The 19,202-nt window shown below is 34.5% G+C and overlaps 1 protein-coding gene and 1 long non-coding RNA gene across 2 annotated transcripts; both read left to right on the top strand.

Annotated features, from left to right (window-relative positions):
• Nucleotides 1-2,714: 2,714 nt before the first annotated feature.
• Nucleotides 2,715-5,318, top strand: LOC103946072 (protein DOWNY MILDEW RESISTANCE 6-like). The gene is made up of 4 exons (XM_009356693.3): nucleotides 2,715-3,096; nucleotides 3,164-3,414; nucleotides 3,869-4,190; nucleotides 4,418-5,318. The coding sequence occupies exons 1-4, from the start codon at nucleotides 2,902-2,904 to the stop codon at nucleotides 4,664-4,666; spliced, it is 1,017 nt and encodes a 338-aa protein (XP_009354968.1). The 5' UTR covers nucleotides 2,715-2,901; the 3' UTR covers nucleotides 4,667-5,318.
• Nucleotides 5,319-5,567: 249 nt separating this feature from the next.
• LOC125470602 lies at nucleotides 5,568-8,648 on the top strand. Its single transcript, XR_007252896.1, has 2 exons — nucleotides 5,568-6,965; nucleotides 7,572-8,648. It is a non-coding gene; the product is annotated as an uncharacterized LOC125470602 (long non-coding RNA).
• The last annotated feature ends 10,554 nt before the right edge of the window (nucleotides 8,649-19,202 follow it).

Raw genomic sequence — 19,202 nt, 5'->3', positions numbered from 1 at the left:
TCAAGTAGTTCTTTGAGTTGCCCGTAGAGGACAAGGCAAACCTCTACTCTGACGACCAGCTGTGGGTATTTTGATTGGGAAGATGTTCATCTTTGGCGCGGTTACCTACGCTACCCTTGCCATCCTCTAGCAGAATACATGCAGCAGGCCTCAAAAGCCTAGTAGATATATAGGTACCAAAGAAATACAGATTCATGTTCTGAAAACTCCATTTTTTTGTTGCATATATGTAACATATTTTTCTGTATCTACAAATACTAATGATTGATATGATATGTATTTCAAAGATACTGATGTGGCTCTGAACGTTTTGGAGCTAATCAGTGGAGGACTTGGACTCGAAACTGGGTATTTCCGGGATGAACTTCTATAAAGCCATTAATTACAAAGAGTTCGTACCAATTATGCTATGGAGCAGGGTAATACCGAAGTTGTACTAGAACCCTTTAAGCTCCAAGCTTGGTTGATCATCATGCAAAAACTTCAGTTGAGTATTGTCTTATATTGCAATATAACTGTCTTTCTTTTTGCTTTCTGGTTCAAATTTATTTGGGTGTGGGTTCATAAATATTGTAAAGTGCAGTACTTTGTATTGGAAAGTTTGAACAGTGGCACCATAATTTTAGTCAAGGGTTTTCTAAGATGCACGCCTGCAGAGAAAACTGCTAGCATGAATCTGAGGAACCGAACAAATTATCAAATTAAAGTTGCAGGCTCTTCACCAGCAGCTCCATTCCATGGTACCACCACCAACTGAATTCACACAACATTATGCAAAAACATTAAGCTTCATTAAATCAGTTCATGTATAGATATATGAAACCCATTATAAGTAAAAATTTTATTCATAACTATTAGCTCCCTGAAACTAACATAACAGATTAAAAATTGTAATCATAAAAAAGTAGCATAATTAATAATAGGATAAGCAAACCAAGAAAACACAACAACTTGAACTCTTAAATCCTAATTAACTTTAACTCGAACTCCACATCCTTCTCTTTGTAGCCTAATATTACTTCTTAACTCAATTTGCTCCTTCTTTGAAGCTTTTATTCAAATCACGTTTAGGGGTTTTCTTAGGAGTAACTCCATTATTAGGAGGTTGGTACTTTTTCTATGCCGGTGGGCATGACACATCTTACAGTCTCATTAATCTACTTCCTTTGGCTGTTAGAGTTGTTGAACCTGCTTCAAACATCTTGATCACTAAAATCGACTAAAGCTTGCACTATTATGCAACAAACAGAACGTCAATTGAAGATGTCTAAAGCCAAATACTCGAGGAAATCTATAGGTGGGTGTGTGTTCAGAATACTAAGACCCCATATTTATACTAGTTTGTTGTAGGCTTGTTTACTTTCTTGTAAACAAAGGGAAGTCCTGAATAGGCTAGGGAAAACTTAAAGCTTTGTGAATAATAGGAATATAGTACTTAATCCTAGAAAGAAAGGGACAGAACCTAAACACAAAGGGTAAGTCGGAAAACGGTAAGAGGGGAAAATACGACAAAAGGAACTCTTAGATAGGGTAAGAAAAATGTAAAATTAAAGCTTTTCAAACCATAACATGAATAGTGCTGCTTCATCCTATAAAGAAAGGGAGAGAAGAACCTGAAAAAAAAAAAGGATACTAAGACATAAATTATAACATTATTAATTAAGGAAAACTAATAAAAATGACTTGAAAATTTTAAGTTTTAATCAATAGGACAAAAATGTGTTGTAAGTGAATAGTCCCAAGAGTGACTTTTTGGAGTAAAATTGTCATTTTTTTTGTTAAAGTGAATAGTACCGGAAGTGTTTCGTTAAAACTTCTTTATAATTAATTATAGTATGGTTATAAATTTGTTATTTTAATAAATTAAATATATTATTAAATAAAAAATATATTATTAATTATTTATTTAAATAATATAATTATTGGGAAAATTTTATAATTTCTTTCAAACTTAATTTTATTTGATTGTTGAATATTAACACATAATGAAGATTTATAATCAAATTTATTGTACACGTGGCATAGTCTTATTAAGTGTTGAGATCACTTATGTTTCAGGAGATGACTTATAAAGTCTTAGGGAGAAGAGAGAGTCCATAAGTCAAAGTGAAACGAATTTTGAGTTTCAAGGAGTAAAGCGGTGACTTTTGAGTTATACGGGTCAAAATGAGATCAGAATGTAGTTCCAGAGACGTAGCTAAAAATAAGCCTAAACTATATATGGGGTTTCTTTATTTTTTTTTTTCAAGCATAGAATCGTCTTTTAAAGGATGAAGTGAAAGTGAATTAAAACCTTAAGGGAATGTTAGTGTTATTTTTCAAACTTGAGGGATTTTGTGAAAACACGATAAACTTGAAGGGGTCTTAGTGTTATTAACTCTTCATTAAACTCATAACATGAGATTAATTAATGAGTCATCATGCGTTATTTCTTATAGCACAAATTAAATAGAGTCCCTACATAGGAATAATAGTGACTTATTTTACTTTATAAGTTATTATTTACACTTCAAAAATCTAATTGTGCACTCTCATAAGAGTATTTTTCTCCTAAATATAAAAATTATGAAGTACACCAGATTTTGGAGTGACAATGACTTGAAGAGAAAACCCCTACACGAAGCAGGTCAATCCAACAATTTCTATATTTTATCACTTTTGTCCCGTAGTTAACCATGCCAACTGCCAAGGCCGGCACTATCTTTATTCCAAATGATACAACAAAATATTGGAGTAGATGGGATGGCCGGCCGGCACTATCTTTATTCCAAATGATACAACAAAATATTGGAGTAGATGGGATGGCCGGCACTATCTTTATTCCAACTCTGATAGAACAAAGTCCACTTTATATGTGCACTAGTTTTACCTTTAATTGTGAGGCTAGATACGATTTGAGAAATGGAGAAGCTTGTTTCTAACTGGTACAACAATCGAACCTTGCCCGAGAATTACATATTCCCACCAGACGCAAGACCCGGGAAGCTTACTACCGCTCCTTCTTGCGACAACATTCCAGTGATTGATCTGGGCGGTGATCAAACCTGTATAATTCAGCAAATACTCAAGGCTAGCCACGAATTTGGGTTTTTCCAGGTAACTTATTGGGACTTCAAACTAAATACTCTTCCTTGATCATCAACTAATGCTATTTATAAAGCAGGTTATCAACCATGGAATATCAGAAAGTTTGTTGAAGGACACAATGGGTGTGTTCAAGGAGTTCTTTGAGTTGCCTGCAGAGGACAAGGCAGCTGTCTACTCTGAGGACCCAAAAAAAATATGTAGACTCTTTACCAGCAGTGGAAATTATGATTGGGAAGATGTTCATCTTTGGCGTGATAACCTACGACACCCTTGTCTTCCTTTAGAGGAGAGCATGCAGCATTGGCCTCAACAGCCAAGTACATATCGGTAAGAAAGATTAATCTACCAAATTAAGATACATAGAGCTTGTATTAGCTAAAAGTGATTTTTGACAGCCAAAAGTGCTTCTGACACGTGTTAGAAATTAGGGAAATGATTTCTCACATGCCTCTTTTCTCCTCTTACACATCCATTTACATTTATGTCTATTAACTCTCCTTGATTTATTCAATTCGACATTCATAATCAAGGGCATGTAAAGAGAGAAAAGAGGTGTGTGGAAATCATTCTCCAAAACTTAAGAGCTCTTTTTACATAAGCCCCAGGAAGCACTTTCAATGATTTTAAATAAAAATTGCTACATCTTTATGAGCAGACGTGCTACCTACATAAAAGAGCTTATAGATTCATGTTTTGAAATCCCCCTTTGTTTTTGTTGCATATATATGTATGATATGCTTCTGTATCTTCAAGGATTAATTAGTGATGTTATGTATTTCAGAGAGCTTGTTGGGACATGTTCCTCACAAATAAGGAAACTGGCTCTGAACATTTTGGAGCTAATCAGTGAAGGACTTGGGCTTGGAACTGGGTATTTTAGAGATGAACTTTTGAAAAATATGTTACTCTCTGTTAATCATTACCCGCCTTGCTCAGACCCAAGTTTGACATTAGGTGTATCTAAGCACTGTGATCCAAACCTCATAACCATTTTACTTCAAGAAGAACACGTAAATGGACTTCAAGTTTTCATAGACGGGGAATGGATTGGCGTGAAGCCTCTTTCTGATGCACTTGTGATTAACATAGGCTATCAGTTACAGGTACATCAGTAGATTCAGTACCCTTCTTTACGCCGAAGATTATTTTGCTGGTATTATTGATTTTGTATTACTATCTATACTTGATTACATAGCGCAGTCAATATCATGTCGAAATAGGGGCCTGATAGTCGTTCCATAAATATGTTCATCAACCTTCTCTTAATTACCATATGACAAACTATTTTTATTTTTTTATTTTTATTTTTTTTTTATGGTATGGGATGTAGATAATCAGTAATGGGAAGCTGAAAAGTGCTGAACATCGGGCAGTGACGAGTTCAAGTAATGCCCGGACATCTGCTGCATTTTTCATCGCACCTTCAGACGACTGCATTGTAGAACCTGCTGGAGATCTTATTAATGCAAGCAATCCACAACTCTTTAGACCCTTTCAATACAAAGAATTCATTATGAACTATTTTACGAAGCAGGGCAAAACTGAAGTTGTACTAGAACCCTTTAAGCTCCATGCTTAGTTAATTATGAAGCTGTGACTGGGGAAAACACAAATTTATTTGGATGGCAATGGTCTCAAATTTATTTGGGTGGGTTAATAAATATTGTAAAATTTAGTACTTTTTATTGGAAGTACTACCTATGTACTAGTATTTGTGTTCAACCATTGCGAGTTATGATTGACATTAATTAATCATTAAGTTATTTAGACTTTGAATTCTTCCTTTGATCATCAAGTTACCATTGTTCAAGGACTTCTTTGAGTTGTCTGCATGCAGAAGAACGCTTACCAAATTGGTCTCAATAGCCAATTAGATATCGGTAAGAAGGAGCCGCCGGGCAGTACCATGGCACGGTACCACGACAACTAATTGAATTCCAACATATATTTGCAAAAGTAATTTTAATCAACTCAAGAGTTTCTCTTGGATCTATAGATTTTTCAAACCCATCACATAAAACAGCAAGTAAAATCGTTATTCAAAACTGTTATCAGTTCCTCTTACACACGTACCCATAACAAAAAAAAATAACAAAAACAAAAACAAAAAAAAAATCGTAAGTAGGATAAAACGAATCAAACTCCTATGTTCTAAATAATCTCAACTTGAAACTCCATCCTTCTCTTGGTAGCCCTAATATTACTTCTTTAACTCAATTTGCTCCTTCATTGAATCTTTTATTAAAGTCACGCTTTGGAGCTCTCTTAAGATCAACTTCATTATTGGGAGGTCGGTACTTTTTCGGTGCTGGCAAGCATGGCACATTTTGTAGTCGCATTAATCTGCTTCCTTTAGTTGTTGGGGTTGTTGAACCTACTTCAGACAAATTGATAATAAAAATCGACTAAAGTGTACACCATTTCACACCAAACAAATACAAGGCAAATGGAAGCCGGCTAAAGCCAAAAACTCAGGAAAATTAAAGGTGGGTGTTTTTGAGAAAAAATTAAATTTAAATTGCCTTCCAAACCATAATAGGACAGCTTAATCCTACAGAGAATGGCTCGACCAAAAAGTCCTACAGAGAAAGGGAGAAAAAGAAAAAGGGTAAGATGTAAAATACCTAAAGGTAAAGCGAAGCGCAAAAAGGAAAACTGTGCACCGTTTAACGCTTACTCTTTTAGATGTCACTTTCCTTTTCTGTTAAAGGTGAAGATAAACTCCAAAAACTTGATCAATCTCCCAGTGAGGACTGGCTTCTGAACATGTTGGAGCCAATCAGTGGACTTCTTAATTAATTTTCAATATGATCAACCAATTACAGTTTGAATAGGCCGGTTTTGGTGGTTCAGCTGGTTTGATGAACACTGTATTATATTCTCCCTAGGCTAACCATTCATGCTTGACCTGAATGTTATATTCAGGTAGTTTTTCTCTTATCTTTAGTTTGTGTTTGTGTTTGTGTGGCTTTTTTTTTTTTTTTTTTTTTTGTTTGTTTAAGCTCGGGCTTGAAGTAACATTGTTTGTTCTGTTCCGCTAGTGACAATTGGTTCCAATTAGATTGAGATTGTTCATGCTAATCTAATGTTACTGTCCGCATTAAATATCTATACAAAGCTTCAAGTTGAAGTGTTGTTGTTCTGCATTGTTGGTATCATTATTGGATCTGTTTGAATTGGATGTCAATTAAGTTCAGTTTAGTTGGTAAGAGTTGGGTTTCGAATGAACTAAATGTGTGATCTAGATAGGGAGTACTTTGTGCTGCCTCATATTCTGGGTGTATAGATGCTTATTACATTTTCTGAGACCTCACTGGTTATGGAATTTATTTTTATTGATTAACAGAATTTTGACCGAGAGGTGTGCCAAAAACTTGTCTTCTTGGATTTCCGTAATTGGGGATATAGGGTTAATGCTTGTGTTACTAGACCATGCGAATGAGGAGTGTAAGCTTTTCGGTAACTCGGAGTCTCGGAGAGGGAGGGAAATCATCATGCAGAGTTGCTACGATGGCCTAGTCCAGAGCAAGTACCCACCCAGGGACTTTCCTGAAGAAGTTTGTTATAAATGTTGTGAAATCAGGGTATAAGAATTTGGATTGAGTATGGCCATTGTTTTCTTGCACCATGGGAAAAATATATGTTGTATGTGTAAGTGTGTGTGTGAGAGAGTCGCAGAGAGAGAAATCTGACTGAAAGTATCAAGATTTTATTTGATTATGAAACCTAATCCGCTAATACTAGCTCTTAATGATTTTTTTGTAAGAATATCCGAGGCATTGTGGCTAGCTGGAAATCTTTAGGTGGCTTGGCCGTATGTGATATACGACTCCACTTTAATACTCTGGATTTTTCCGGAAAGAAACAACAAAGAGAGGGTACGCTCTTGAACTCATTCTGATTTGCCATGACTTCGTTTGTGTTTTTACTTTTTCAGGATGAACACTATCTCTCTATTTTTCACCACAAGGTGAATGCAGAAGACAGAGCTTGAAATCTTCATGTGTTCATTTATATTGAACTACAAAAAACTTATTATTCTGGTTACAGAAAAGTTTCAAAGTTTAACAATTTGAGGGATACGTGATGACTTCATTTGGATGGTCATGGCAATTTAAATTTATGACTTAAATGGCACAGGTTCTACCGAGACACAACGCAGCGATGTTTTAGTTTACTTTTTCTAATTGATTGATTGTGGTTCACACAAGCGCAAAATCTATATTACAAATGTTGAGAAATGCATGGTTTTATGAGACTATTAGTAGTTTAGTACAAGTAATTCTCTTATGGGATCACATTCTTTTATGTTCACTTTTATGTATGCTTATTGATGTCTTTTTGGACGTATGCATCTGCCCCTAGTTTATGTCCTTTGAAGTTCTTCCTCGTTGTTATTCATTTGATCTTTGAATGATAATTTTAGTTTTTGCTTATGTTTCTTCCACATAATAGTTGAAGTGTTGCTGTCTACTGCATTGCAGATATGACATGGCTTCAAACCGTTGGCGTAAGGAGTCACGTATACCAAAACAGGTCTCATGCGACTCAGCATTTGGATTTGTTGTATTGAATGGAGAGTTGCATGTTACAACCCTTTTTAAGGCAGCTGAATCAGCAGAAATCTGAATGTACGGCTAGTGCGGCTAAAGAAAAAGATATATCTCTACAACACTCATCACATGACCTGTAAACGTAAGGAGATATCTTTGTTGTAGGTGTCGAAGTGAAGGTATTACAAGGTCCATAGTAAGTGCAAAGAAGCATATATTGTGGGTCAGATTTTGATTTCTTTGTGCCCCAAAATGCATGCCAATAATATAATGAAAAATTATTTGCAAGACTCATTTCTTCTGTTCCGAGTCCTGACCCATTCAAATTTTAATGCTTCCCACAATAGAAAAAGAGCACACTGGTGCCTATAAATACCCATATATCTAACCCTCCACATAACACATCCTTCATATTTTTAAGCTAGATATCTTTGTTTAATATCTATAAGTATAAGATCAATAGATCACCATTTGGTTTTTTAATGTTATATTCACAGTCATAACAGTTGTATTTCTCATGAGCATGAACTTGCAAGAGGCTAGTGCAGGCAGGGTTGTATGATGTGAACGGAAACTCAGCAAGGATGATGACGACGATGAGCAAAGACATCATGCTGATGAAGTCGAAGCAGAGGGCCGACCATCCTCCTCGCGGTGGATCTAATCCGAAGGTCCCTGCTATGTTGAATGATCTTGACGGTACAACGATCAACCAAAGGAACTTTGCAGGCCACACAACTACTCCGCCTTTTCCACATGATGCTTACCCTCATAATGCCGTGGCTAGATCACAACTCGGCGTGGCTACAGATCATAAATCATTTAGTTGATTAATAATATCTACAGAAATCCCAACCTAATAAGATACATCAAATGTGATAGAAAATAGACGAATAAGTAGAGGGTAAAAACCTAGTTTAATTTTTCACATTTATTTTCATTATACCTTTCTTTTATCTGTGTTTCTTCTTGAATAAAAAAAAATAGAACTATCTTATTTCTTATTTATGCAGTATGAGTGTCAAGACTATATGAGAATTTTTTTTTTTGGTAGAACTAAGACGTTTTATTCAAACACCATGAAATGATCGAATTAACAGTTTAAAATACTCCATTTGAAAGTCAACATAAGCATTCAGAACAAAAGCATCGCCAAAAAGTGTGCTGCCCGAACACAATCATGGGGCAAAACAAAGAAATAAACAAAAACAAACATACAAGTGTTTACAATCATATCGTGCAAATGTCAAGTTACACTTGATACACTGCTGCAGTGAGCCCCGGTAAAAAACCACCACATGAGACAAATACACCTATCTATCTTTACACTCATCTGAATTATGAAAATACAGCTATCCATCTTTACACATGAGACGAGAAAACAAGTATAGCGCAAGCTTTAGACTCATCCGGATTAGGAATAGGAACCTGAGACCTCTTCAATCCTATCTATCTTCCAATGTGGCTTCTTGAACGATCATAAAACATGTAATGCTTTGCCGACCTCTCATCTGCACCCCACCGAAGTCCAGTGGATCCATCATCACAACCATTTTAACTTCCCGGCGTCTGCCATAGGCAAATAACGAGATTCAGGACACTCATTTAATGTTTATTGTCAAAAGGCAAATGTTTGTGCAAGTATAGAATTATTCGTGTCAACCCAAAATAACCTTGGTGCAACAACATTCCGGTGATTCATGATCTGGGTGGAGCAAAAGGCGATGATCAAACCTATATAATTTGGAAGATACTTAAGGCTAGCCAGGAATTTGAGTTTTAAATTTTTTCAGGTAAATTATTAAGAAGTCAAATTAAATACTCTTCCTTGATCAAGTAACCTTTTTTTTTCAAATTTTCAATTACTATGTTATGTGTCGTCCAATTAATGCTTTTTTGACAAACCTTTTTTACGGTTATAAATAAAAAATTACGATTTAACGGTAATTTTAACTCCGAATTTGATGATTTTTTTACAGCTACTCCTTGATCCTATATGAATTCAATGAACTAATTCGATTGTTAATTTAAAATATTTACATTATTGGATACCACAAAATCTTATGTTATACTTAATGAAAGTATAGATAAACTCCAAGTGTTAGTGAATCTATTGTTTTAATGCGATACACATTGTACAAAACTAGTTTCAACAATCCAACTGTCAAACTTGTTTGTACATACTTCGAGATCGCATACACCAAAAATCGCAAAAAACAAACATTCAGATATCAAGTAAGGGGACAAACCTTTTCGACAGTTATAAATGAAAAATGATTTTTACAGCTACACTCCTTAACCTTATATGAATACAATGAACTAATTTGATCGTCAATTTAAAATATTTACACAAGTAGATATCACGTAAAAAATCTTATGTTATACTTAATGAAAGTATACATAAAATCTAAGCATTAGTGAATCTATTGTTTTGATGGGATACGCATTGTACGAAACTAGTTTCAACGATCCAACTGCCAAACTTGTTTGTATATACTTCGAGATCACATACGCCAAAAATCGTAAAAAAACAAATATTCAGATATCAAGTAACGGGACAAACCTTTTCGATGGTGATAAACGAAAAATCACGATTTTACGGTTATTTTAACTCCGATTTTGATGATTTTTTATAGCACTCCTTAACCCTATATGAATACAATGAACTAATTCAATCGTCAATTTAAACATTTACACAAGTGGATATCACAATAGAAAAAGGCAATGCAAGAACCACAAAAGAAAAGCAAAAGGGCAAAAAAAAAAAAAAAAAAAATTTGCGCGACGAAGACCTACGTCGCGCAAAGTTTTTTTTTTTTTTTTTTCCTTTTGCTTATGAACTAATTCGATCATCAATTTAAAACATTTACACAAGTGGATACCACAAAATCTTATGTTAAACTTAATGAAAGTATAGATAAACTCCAAGTGTTAGTGAATCTATTGTTTTAATGCGATACGCATTGTACAAAACTAGTTTCAATGATCCAACCGTCAAATTTGTTTGTATATGCTTGCATACGCCAAAAATCGCAAAAAACAAACATTCAGAGATTATGTAACGGGACAAACCTTTTCGACGATTATAAATGAAAAATCACGATTAAAGGTAATTTTAAATCCGATTTTGATGATTTTTTACAGTTACACTCCTTAACCCTATATAAATACAATGAACTAATTCGATCGTCAATTTAAAACATTTACTCAAGTGGATACCACAATAGAAAAAGACAATGCAAGAACCACAAAAGAAAAGCAAAAGGGCAAAAAAAAAAAAAAAAAAAAAACTTTGCGTGACGTAGTGCATATGCATCGCTCAAAACAACTTTTCGCAACTAAGACCTACGTTGCGCAAAGTTTTTTTTTTTTTTTCCCTTTTGTTTATGAACTAATTTGATCATCGATTTAAAACATTTACACAAGTGGTTACCACAAAATCTTATGTTATACTTAATGAAAGTATAAATAAACTCCAAGTGTTAGTGAATCTATAGTTTTGATGGAATACGCATTGTACGAAGCTAGTTTAGACGATCCAACCGTCAAACTTGTTTGTACATAATTTGAGATTGCATACGCCAAAAATCGTAACAAACAAACATTCAGAGATCAAGTAACGGGACAAAACTTTTCAACGGTTATAAACGAAAAATCACGATTTAATACTAGTTTTAACTCCGATTTTGATTATTTTTTACATCTACACTCCTTGATCCTATATGAATACAATGAACTAATTCGATCGTCAATTTAAAATATTTACACTATTGAATACCACAAAATCTTATGTTATACTTAATGAAAGTATAGATAAACTCCAAGTGTTAGTGAATCTATTATTTTGATGCGATATGCATTTTATGAAACTAATTTCACCGATCCAACCGCCAAACTTGTTTGTATATGCTTCGAGATTGCATACGCCAAAAATCGCAAAAAATAAACTTTCAGGGATTATGTAATGGGATAAACCTTTTTTACGGTTATAAATGAAAAATTACGATTTAACGATAATTTTAACTCCAATTTTGATGATTTTTTACAGCTACACTCCTTGATCATATATGAATACAATGAACTAATTTGATCGTCAATTTAAAATATTTACACTATTGGATACTACAATAGAAAAAGGCAATGCAATAACCCTAAAAGAAAAGCAAAAGGGAAAAAAATAAAAACTAAAAAAACTTTGCGCAACGTAGGTACACCTGCGTCGCGCAAAGTTGGGAACAAAGCGGTAAAACATCTTGGTTTGGCGCCAACATCTTGCGTGATGCAAGAAACGTCACACAAATGGCCATTGCGCAACCACACTTTGCACGATGAAGACTGGCGTCACGCAAAGTTGTTTTGAGTGACGTAGGTGCACCTTCGTCACACAAAGCTATTTTGCGCAACGCCAGTCTTTGTTGTGCAAAGTGTCGTTCTGTAAAGGCCATTTGTGCGACATTTTCTGTTTAGCATCGTGCAAACATGCTTTGCGCGACCAAATTTGCTGCGTCACGCAAGTTGGCGTCGTGCAAACATGTTTTTGTACTAGTGAATGCTCACCTTTCGAAACCCCAAAACACACATTGTCATAGAGAAAGCCATAAATCCAACTCCATCTCTCTGGTTTTGAAACCCTAGCCCAATCCTCGATCCCTAATCTTTCGATTTTAAAACTTGAAATCAAAATCACCAAAATGGAGAACTTGAATTCAAAATGGAAGAAGCAACAACTTCAGGAAAATGAGGACATATGTAAATCAAAATCGAATTTAAATTCAAGTTCGAAATCGAACTCAATTGGAATCAGAACGAAGCAAAATCTAATAAACAATAGTGATTTGAGAAATCGAAATTAGATAAATATACAGAGCACACACCTGAAGAAGTTATAACATAGAAAGAAAGAATCACAATTTCATCAATGGTGGAGATTCACCGCCCAGAATTTAATCGATCTCAAAGATCGATTCCTATTTCTACTGACAACGGCAATTGTGCCAAAGCCGCCACCGCCTCTGAAATCCACCGAGATATACACCAGCAAGATCTCGTGCTCTCTAGTTGGAGACGAAGATGAAGATCCTATAGATTGGGAATACCTGACATGCCCAAAAAAATAGAAAAAAAAAATAGGGTTCAAATAGTGTTTGCGAACAAGACAAAAAAATGAGTAGTTTTGGGTCGAAGTAATCGTCGACATAAGAATAGGGGGTGAGACCTAGTGGTTGGCGGCGTCTGATATGAAAACGGTAAATAGGTTTCATTGAGATCTGAAATTTGAGTGTGTATTATTATACTGGTTGATTAAAAAAGTAAAAAATTATAATTATAACAACAATACTTTTAGTCTGTGGTAGATTTAAAATGGCATTGTTGTCAAATTTTTTGTAACCACGAACATGCCTCGTGATAATATATAACCAAACCACAACGGGCTTTAAACACATGTTGTTGCTTCAACACCTTTAGCCACGGGCCACTCTACGCCCATTGTTAAACTAATTTATTTACCATGGACTTCAAACGTCCGTAATTAAATTGGACATTTTATAACGGACTTCTTATGTCCATGGACAATCAACCGTGGTAGATATGGTGTTGTGGTGTATAAATTTGGTCCCTAGCATTATCCCATCAATATAGTTAATTGTTATTGACCATCCCAACTAATCATCTCACAGGATGGTGACACGTGGCATACACAAAGTGATCACATTTGTCACTTAATGTTGTAACCCACAAAAAGACGCGTGTCCCTTAATACATTCCATATATATATATTTTGCATGTAAATTTTCTTAATGATTATTTTCAAATTTTAAAATGATGCAAAACAACGTTAACTAATTAGTTTAAATCAAAGGAGTTTTAACGAAAAACCTACGTTACTATTAACTTAACGAAAAACCACATTTTTACACTAAAAAGTCAATCCTGGTACAATTCAGTTTACCCTTTATTTTGTTCTTACCGTTAAAACTCAAAGTTTTCAAGTTATTTTCATTAGTTTTTTTTTTTTTTTTTTTTTTTGTTTAAATCAAACTCAACGGGGAGGAGCGTCTGAATTAACACCAAAACCAAGGATCCAACTAACAGCTAGCGCGCGCCAACTGTTTGATATATATTTTGAATTTGATGCTCCACAGTCCACAGGCATATAGTTCATGATATTGCATGACATTGTAAAACAAAGAAAACGTTCATATGTTATTGCATGACTCACGTTATTAATGCATACTAATTTCAGATCTCATGTAATGTTAGACACTGTCATACACCATGCACTTTTTGTGAACTGAAATATTTAGTTGAAGGGTTTTTTTCTCCGAAACGAGTTATTTTATCAGTGTTATATGGTATTACCTATCCATTCATGTTATAATGAGTGGAATGTTAAATAACACTAAGTGATGGTGAAACCGTCTCACTTTAAAATTAGACTAAAAAAAGGTGCCTTAATTTCAAACCAGATATGTAGAGCCTTCACTATAACACACACACACACACATATGTGGTATAATACCTATGTATATATCTGCAAAACACTGTCAGAGGTGTTTGTAGACCAGGTAATATATTTTCGCAATTCTATAGTTTAATTTCTGGTCAAAAAAATGGTATTTGATTTTAAACTCACTGTTAAATTAAAAGGTAACAAACCCATGCTAGAGCTACAGATGCACAGAGGCACAAAAAGAAATTAATAAATATATATATAATTTTCTCTGTACTTCGTATTATTCAGTCAATTTCATACACATTAGGAACCTAATACACCTTGTTTTGTTTGTTTACATTCTTACACATCTTATGTAAGGAAAAAAAAAAAAAAAAAAAAAACCCTTCATTGCTAAGAAAATATATCAAATGTTTAAAAGGGGTTAAAAATTAATTCTGCTAGTGCTTTTCGTTGATGGTTGCAGAGTCTTTGGAATTGGTACTACTTCAAGGTTTAGTCGGATTAGGACCTCTGGGAGGGACAGTGCCCCTAAGTATTTGCCTGATCAAAGGGAAGAAGGGACGATCCATCTGATGCAAAACATCATTCTTCATCTGATGCATAAACTTTTCTTCTCCATGCAACACTCTGCAGGCTTCGGAAGATTGCATGTTCATAAGAAAAACCACTAAAAACACTGCCACCAAAAACATTTTTAGAAACTTCATTTTGTTGGGCAGACAAAGATTACTTTGCTTCTTTATTCTGTGAAGAAGAAGAAGGAATGAATGAATGAATGAAGATAAAGGTGAAGGTTTGTTGGAAACTAAGATTTCGCTTCTTTTGTCTGTCTGAAAAATAGAAAGGATTGAAGGAAGGAATGAATTGATGGGGAATATGGGGGGGCCTCTTTTATATGCATCAATTATGACCAGCTTTCATTTGACTTTGATTTTTATAAATCTATTTGTTTCGTTGTTTTGACTTGGAATTGAATGGGTCGTCATACCCGCAAGGGCTTCGGTTTTAACTTTGAATTGAATGGGTCGTCATACCCGCAAGGGCTTTGGTTTTAACTTTGAATGGGTCGTCATACCCGCAAGGGCTTTGGTTTTAAGGCTTCACTATATTGTGGGCCTATAATAAATCAAGGCTAATTGATAAAACACAATCCTTCTTTTTACTCTTAAGTTGAGCTATAGCTTTGTTTTCTTAATTAATCTAGACGGTAAAACCTCTATATAGTCATCATGTTAGAACCAAACGAATTTTATAACTTTAGGGAGATTATTATTTAATAGAGGTGTAGTTAAAAAATATTATTAGTGGAGTACGTCAATTTCCAAGATGTAACATTGAAAAAAGAAAGACACTCAATCTTTAAAATCTAGTGCATGTTGTATGTAGTACTCTCTTTAAGTTTAATGCTTATCCGTAAACATGCTTGAGAAGCCAGAAACATTATGGCCTCAACAAGAAATCGTCCATTTGACGAGATATTACGTACTCGCAAGCTCAAAAGCGTGATATCAACTTTAAAAAAATAATACATTGTCTCAAACAATTATAGAGAAATATTTTAGTTCTTCTTAAACTTTTATTTGTAGCATTGCGTATTTTTGTACTTATTAACGATTATTACTACATGGGGGTGAGTTCTTAATACGTGACCTATAAAAATCATCTTATTATAATGCGGAGTTTATTCTTATACATATATAACTGGCTGCAAGTTGGGATCATAAGTTTTTATCATAATTAAGGAGGTTATTCCTATATAGAGGATTATGATAAAGAAGTTTTACTTTATATTTTGTAATTAAGTTGTCCTGGTTCAAATTTTTTATTAACATTACTAATGGTATAGAGGTATTTTGACCAACTCTTGTCGAGTGTTTTTACTATTTTCTTGAATCTCAATTTTGAACAGAAATTGGAGTTTTTGCATGCAAGTAAAAGCGTGTATAAGGCCTTTGAAGTTTGAACGTTGACTATTTTAATTGAAGTTTTAGTTGTCAGCTACGGTGTTGGTGGGTGCTAACCTTTTACAAGACATGAATACTTGGACACGTATATACATTACACACTCAAAAATTGAATCATATTGTGAGACTCAAGTCTAATTTGACGTGAAATGTTTCCAAGCTGTGTTTATTTAATTAATTAAGACATCTCTAAAACTAATTAAGACCTCTCTAATCAGTGGCGGATTTAAGATTTTAAACTCAAGGGGTCTCATTAATAAAGGTCAAAAAATTTATAGACAAAATTAACATTGAAAAGTTAAATATAATACATTTCATTCAAAAATCATAAACAAAACAACATTACAAGCTATAAAATCCTAATTCAAGCGTCCAGGTTTTATAGTCTGAAAATATTTTATGATAGCTTCATTACCAATACATGAAAAAACATCTTTCTCAATGTAAAAAACTAAGCAGTCACTCAACCATCTTTCTCAATGAACAAATAGATGGTGCTATTGGCTTTGGCTTGAAAAATCTCTCCATATTTTTTATTTCTAAACTATACATTTAACACAAAAACACAAAACATATACCAATTAACCAATAGACAAAAATTCCATCTAAATTCCAATGATCAAATGAGTATACAAACATAAAACATATCAACAATCATATCATAATAGACTAAAAATCTCCATCAATATCTAATATAATTTAATTGAGATCAAATCATAATATTAAACAATTTACTTGACTTTTGAACCAAATAGTGGTGGCCTGGATATTTGAAACAAGTGGAGGTATGATTTTGGAGTAATAAAATTATAATATGGGATTGGATGAGATTTAGAATTTTAGGGTTTTGAAATCTGGGGAGTTGGGAATTGGAATTTGGGTGAATATGTTAAAGTTGGGCATTGGGGGAAGCAGATGAGCAGGGACTGGTGGGACTGTGGGGGCAGGTGTGGGTTGGGATTTAAAACAACATGGACAAACGACATACCTTGTTTTAGGCCAATTGTTAAAAAGGGTCATATATTCTTTCTTCTCCGCGTGCGGTTGTCTTCTCTAAAAAGAAGACGCCACTGCAACTTGCAACCTGCATAGCACAGATCTCGTGTTCGAGTACGAGGGGTTTCCAAAAAATTTCTAGCAGCGATTTAGGGTTGTCGAGGGGTCCTAGGACCTCCCAGGTCCCTCTGTAGATCCGCTACTATCTCTAATTCACTAGCCAGAGCTTAGTACTATCTTTTCTCTTAGTTTTATTATAGGACAAAATTGAATAAGAATAAGTCATGATGTCCAGAACGGCTGTCTCTATTATAAAAAATTATCATTTGTGAAATTTGAACTCATAATACCACATACTTATTCTTCAATTATAGCACGAAAAAAAATAAAAGATATCAGTCCTCGAAATGAGGGATTAGGGTTTTGGAAAGTCAAAGCGCCGTTTCGTCTTCTAGGGTTTGGGCTTGTACGGAAGACGATTGCACGGGGTAGAAAGCAAGTGTGAGTAGGGTTTTGGGTTTGGCTTCCGCGTGCGTTGGCTGGCTCTAGGACTGCTAAGGTTTGACGGTGTCTGAACCAGACTTGGTTGGTGACATGGAGGAACTAGGGATTAAGTTGGGGTCCAGTCTAAAGCTGTCAGAGAGGGAGCGGAGGGGGATTGGGTTGAAGGATTTTGAAGAGGCTCTGATTGGTTTTCATTTTTGTGTTGTCGCTGAGGTTCTCACAAAAAATGAGGTGCATAGGGATGCGTTTATTGATAGATTTACCTCCCTATGGAGAGATAAGGATCTGGACACAGTCTGATTTAAACATGTTTCACACCTAAACTAGTGACCAAACCAATTATTATATGACGGATCATTTTTGTTCCATTTTAAATAAAATCTGGGTGAAATTAAATCAAACCAAACCAAAGATTTGTGTCTAAGTCCAATCCTTTTTTTCTTTTGCAATTTTTTTGTTAGCACATGTGAAGAAAATAAGAATACAATAAGAAAGGGATTTTCGGTTGTGATCTGTATAGGATCAAAATCATGGTTGTACCGTTTGGTTCGATTTTGAGACCGTTTGAATTGTTGATGATCAATACCGAACCAAATTGCTCCTTACAATTTGAACCGATCAGTTTGATGCTCACTCCTACATATACATACGCAAAATATAAATAAACCGGAAACAGAAATAAAAAAGAAGGAATTTCGTCTTTATTACTTTGTATTATGTATTTTCTGTCAAATATAATCATGTTCATCGTGAAAGCTAATGAACCTTTTTTTTTTACAGCTTACACAACTTATCCAAGGAAACAATGCAGCATCCTGTACCAAGATTAAATATAAATTAAACGTTGTGGAATAAAAATCTAATTAACTTTTGCAGGTTTTGTTGGATTCGAGCCGCCGGGTGGGGCAGGAGCCTTCAGCAGTACTTGCCTGATAATCAGATCCTCAATAGGGAAGTCCTGATTATGTAAAACATCCTTCTTCACCGTCATCAACTTGTCTTTCCCATGATACAACACTCTGGAGGCCTCATTCGACTGCGTGTTCACAAGAAAAACCACTAACATTGCCACCAAAAGTATATTTAAAATCTTCATGTTGTTCCTTGTTTGGCAAACAACGACTTTATTAATTTGCTCTCTTTTTTCTTCTCTTTTCTTCTCAAGCTGTATGCAATGCAAATAAAAGATGGAAATCGGAAGGATTGAGTTGCAATGAATAATAAGTGGGGGATATTTTATAGGGCTTGCTAGCTCTGCTATTATATATATGAAATATTGTATGGACCAACAGAACTGATATTATGAAATTTTCAATAATATTTATCGAGCTATATTTCTATGTTTTGACTATTGACGGTCGTTTCAAAATGTTTGAAATTGAATCGGTCATAACAGTATCTGGGTTTCACGTGTACCATGAGACATTCGTTGCTTTTTGCACATACAAAACTCACGTTGGAAATTGCCATTTCATTTCGTTATTATGATTTCTCAAAATTTCTAAAATCTCTCAGATGGAATGAGACTTACACTAGTACATATAAACTTTTTTCTTTGTTTGTAATACATAATTAAATTGGACTTGTCATGGATCTCCAATATTATTATGGATCATAGTAAACCGAGTGAGAAATTTGGGA

Source organism: the organism of the source record quoted next, unplaced genomic scaffold, assembly GCF_019419815.1.
Source record: "Pyrus x bretschneideri cultivar Hongxiangsu unplaced genomic scaffold, Pyrus_bretschneideri_v1 Contig50, whole genome shotgun sequence".
NCBI classification, from domain to species: domain Eukaryota; kingdom Viridiplantae; phylum Streptophyta; class Magnoliopsida; order Rosales; family Rosaceae; genus Pyrus; species Pyrus x bretschneideri.
The sequence above is the reverse complement of the archived record's forward strand: the minus strand, read 5'-3'. Positions and strand labels throughout refer to the sequence as shown.

Excerpts from the sequence above, each read along its gene's own strand:
- LOC103946072 (XM_009356693.3), top strand. The coding sequence starts at position 2,902 with ATGGAGAAGCTTGTTTCTAACTGGTACAACAATCGAACCTTGCCCGAG. Across the intron at positions 3,415-3,868 it reads CAACAGCCAAGTACATATCG|AGAGCTTGTTGGGACATGTT; the intron begins GTAAGAAAGATT and ends TATGTATTTCAG. Across the intron at positions 4,191-4,417 it reads ACATAGGCTATCAGTTACAG|ATAATCAGTAATGGGAAGCT; the intron begins GTACATCAGTAG and ends TATGGGATGTAG.